Genomic DNA, 1950 nt, shown 5'->3' on the forward strand with positions numbered 1-1950 from the left:
ATATATATATATATATATATATATATATTCATTCCTCAGGGAATTGAGGCCAAACTGCCCATGGAATTTGGGGGATCAGGACTATCCAAGTAAACTTAGGACTATCTAACATATGAGGGGAAAAGAACTGGTAGATGGATTCATATTTACCAAAGACTTCTAGCCTGGCTGCTTCTCCTTTAAGAAATAGTATGGACCTGGGTTCAAATCTGTCCTTAGATACTTCCTATCTGTGTGACCCTGGGCAAATCGCTTAATCTTGATTTGTCCAGCCCTTGCTGCTCTTCTAGCTCAGAATTAATATTAAGACAGAAGGTTAAGGGTTTAAAAAAAGGATTTAGAGAATTTCTGGGGGTAGCTAGGTGGATTGAGAGCCAAGCCTAGAGATGGGAGGACTTGGGTTCAAATATGACCTCAGATACATCCTAGCTCTCTGATTCTGGGCAGGTCACTTAACCCCATTGCCAAGCCCTTACCACTCTTCCTTGAAATCATTACAGAGTATTGATTCTAAGGAGAAAGAAAGCAAGAGAGAGAGAGGGGGTGGGGGGACAAAGACAGAGAGGGAGAGAGAGAAGGAGAAAGAGAGAGAGGAGAGACAAAGACAGAAAGGGAGAGAGACAGAGAGACAGAGAGACAGAGACAGAGACAGAGACAGAGACAGAAACAGAGAGAGACAGGGAGATAAGGAGATAGGGAGAAAGGGAGAAAGGGTCAGAAAGAGGGAGAGGGAGAGGGAAAGAGGGAGGGAGGGAGGGAGTAAGGAAGGAGATATATAATAATAACTAAATTTCCTATAGCATTTTAAGGTTTGCAAAGGGCTTGACACACATTATCTCATTTAATCTCATGACAGCCCTGTGAAATCAGTGCTATTGTTCTCTTCATTTTCTACTGGGAAATCCAAATGCCATTCTCAACATTAAATCAATATCACCATTTTTACATTCTCTCCCTACCAATTTTTTAGCCCAGACCTATGAACTCATTGGCATATCAGACTTCCCATGTGTGGAAATTCTTACTCCCAGTGAGCTCTGGAGCCTGTGTGAGAAACATATAGAGGAGAACCATCTAATTACAGCTCAGAGAACCCAGGAACATGCCCTGACCTGTGACTCTCCTTTGGTTTCCAGATGCATCAGCCTTTTTACCAGTCTCTCTTCATGCTATCTCACACCCCGAGGTGTCTGCAACACCTGTGCCGCTGTGTCATCCGGAAGCACCTTGGCAGCAAGTGCTGGTCCCATGTTCCCCGGCTGCCCGTGCCTGACCCCCTACAACATTATCTCCTCCTGGAACCAGAGGGCTTGTTGTTTTGATTGGTCAGAGGGATCGGGGATCACTGAGGCTGAGGGCTCTATTGTTAAATCCCCTTTGTTTGTCCAGGGCCAATAGCCCATGAAGGACCACAGCCCCAGAGTGGTCAGGAGCCTCGATAGGGGCTGACAGCCTGGAATACATCACTCCAATTTATTAAGACTAAAAGCAGCCTAGCATGGCTAGGAACGAGCCTTGCTGAGGAAGGGAAAAGATCTTCATCAGCCAACAACCATTTATTCTATACTAGCCAAGGTGCTAAGTTCCGAAGAGACAAAGAGAACAGCCCCTGCCTGCCCTCAAGGAGCTTCTGTTCTAATGAGGGGAGATAGTGTGTACATATATAAGTCTATACAAGAAGACTCCTGCAAACACTCAGGGTAGGGCGGGTTCGCACTGAAGAAGGGGGTCTCTGGGGTTCTGGAAATTGTCAAGGCTGCCTTCATCAGGTTCTGAATCTAACTTTGGGGCTGAAAGTGGCCCACAAAATCCAAGCCTTTGCCTTAAGCAGTCTGGACAGTAACCATCTGTGTCTTTAAATGGCCCAAGGCGAGTGTGGGACTCACATTATTGTGTCTGATTCTCACAACAACCCTCTGGGGTTAGGACTATTCCTTTGACCATTTTATG

The 1950-nt window shown here is 45.6% G+C and overlaps 1 protein-coding gene across 1 annotated transcript in view; it reads left to right on the forward strand.

Annotated features, from left to right (window-relative positions):
• ASB18 (ankyrin repeat and SOCS box containing 18) overlaps window positions 1-1322 on the forward strand; it is a 47256-nt gene extending 45934 nt beyond the window's left edge. Inside the window, exon 5 of the mRNA XM_044676885.1 lies at window positions 1137-1322. Within this exon, the coding sequence (XP_044532820.1) occupies window positions 1137-1322 (186 nt within the window). The remainder of the gene's footprint in view (window positions 1-1136) is intronic.
• The last annotated feature ends 628 nt before the right edge of the window (window positions 1323-1950 follow it).

This window comes from Gracilinanus agilis, chromosome 4 (assembly GCF_016433145.1).
Source record: "Gracilinanus agilis isolate LMUSP501 chromosome 4, AgileGrace, whole genome shotgun sequence".
NCBI classification, from domain to species: domain Eukaryota; kingdom Metazoa; phylum Chordata; class Mammalia; order Didelphimorphia; family Didelphidae; genus Gracilinanus; species Gracilinanus agilis.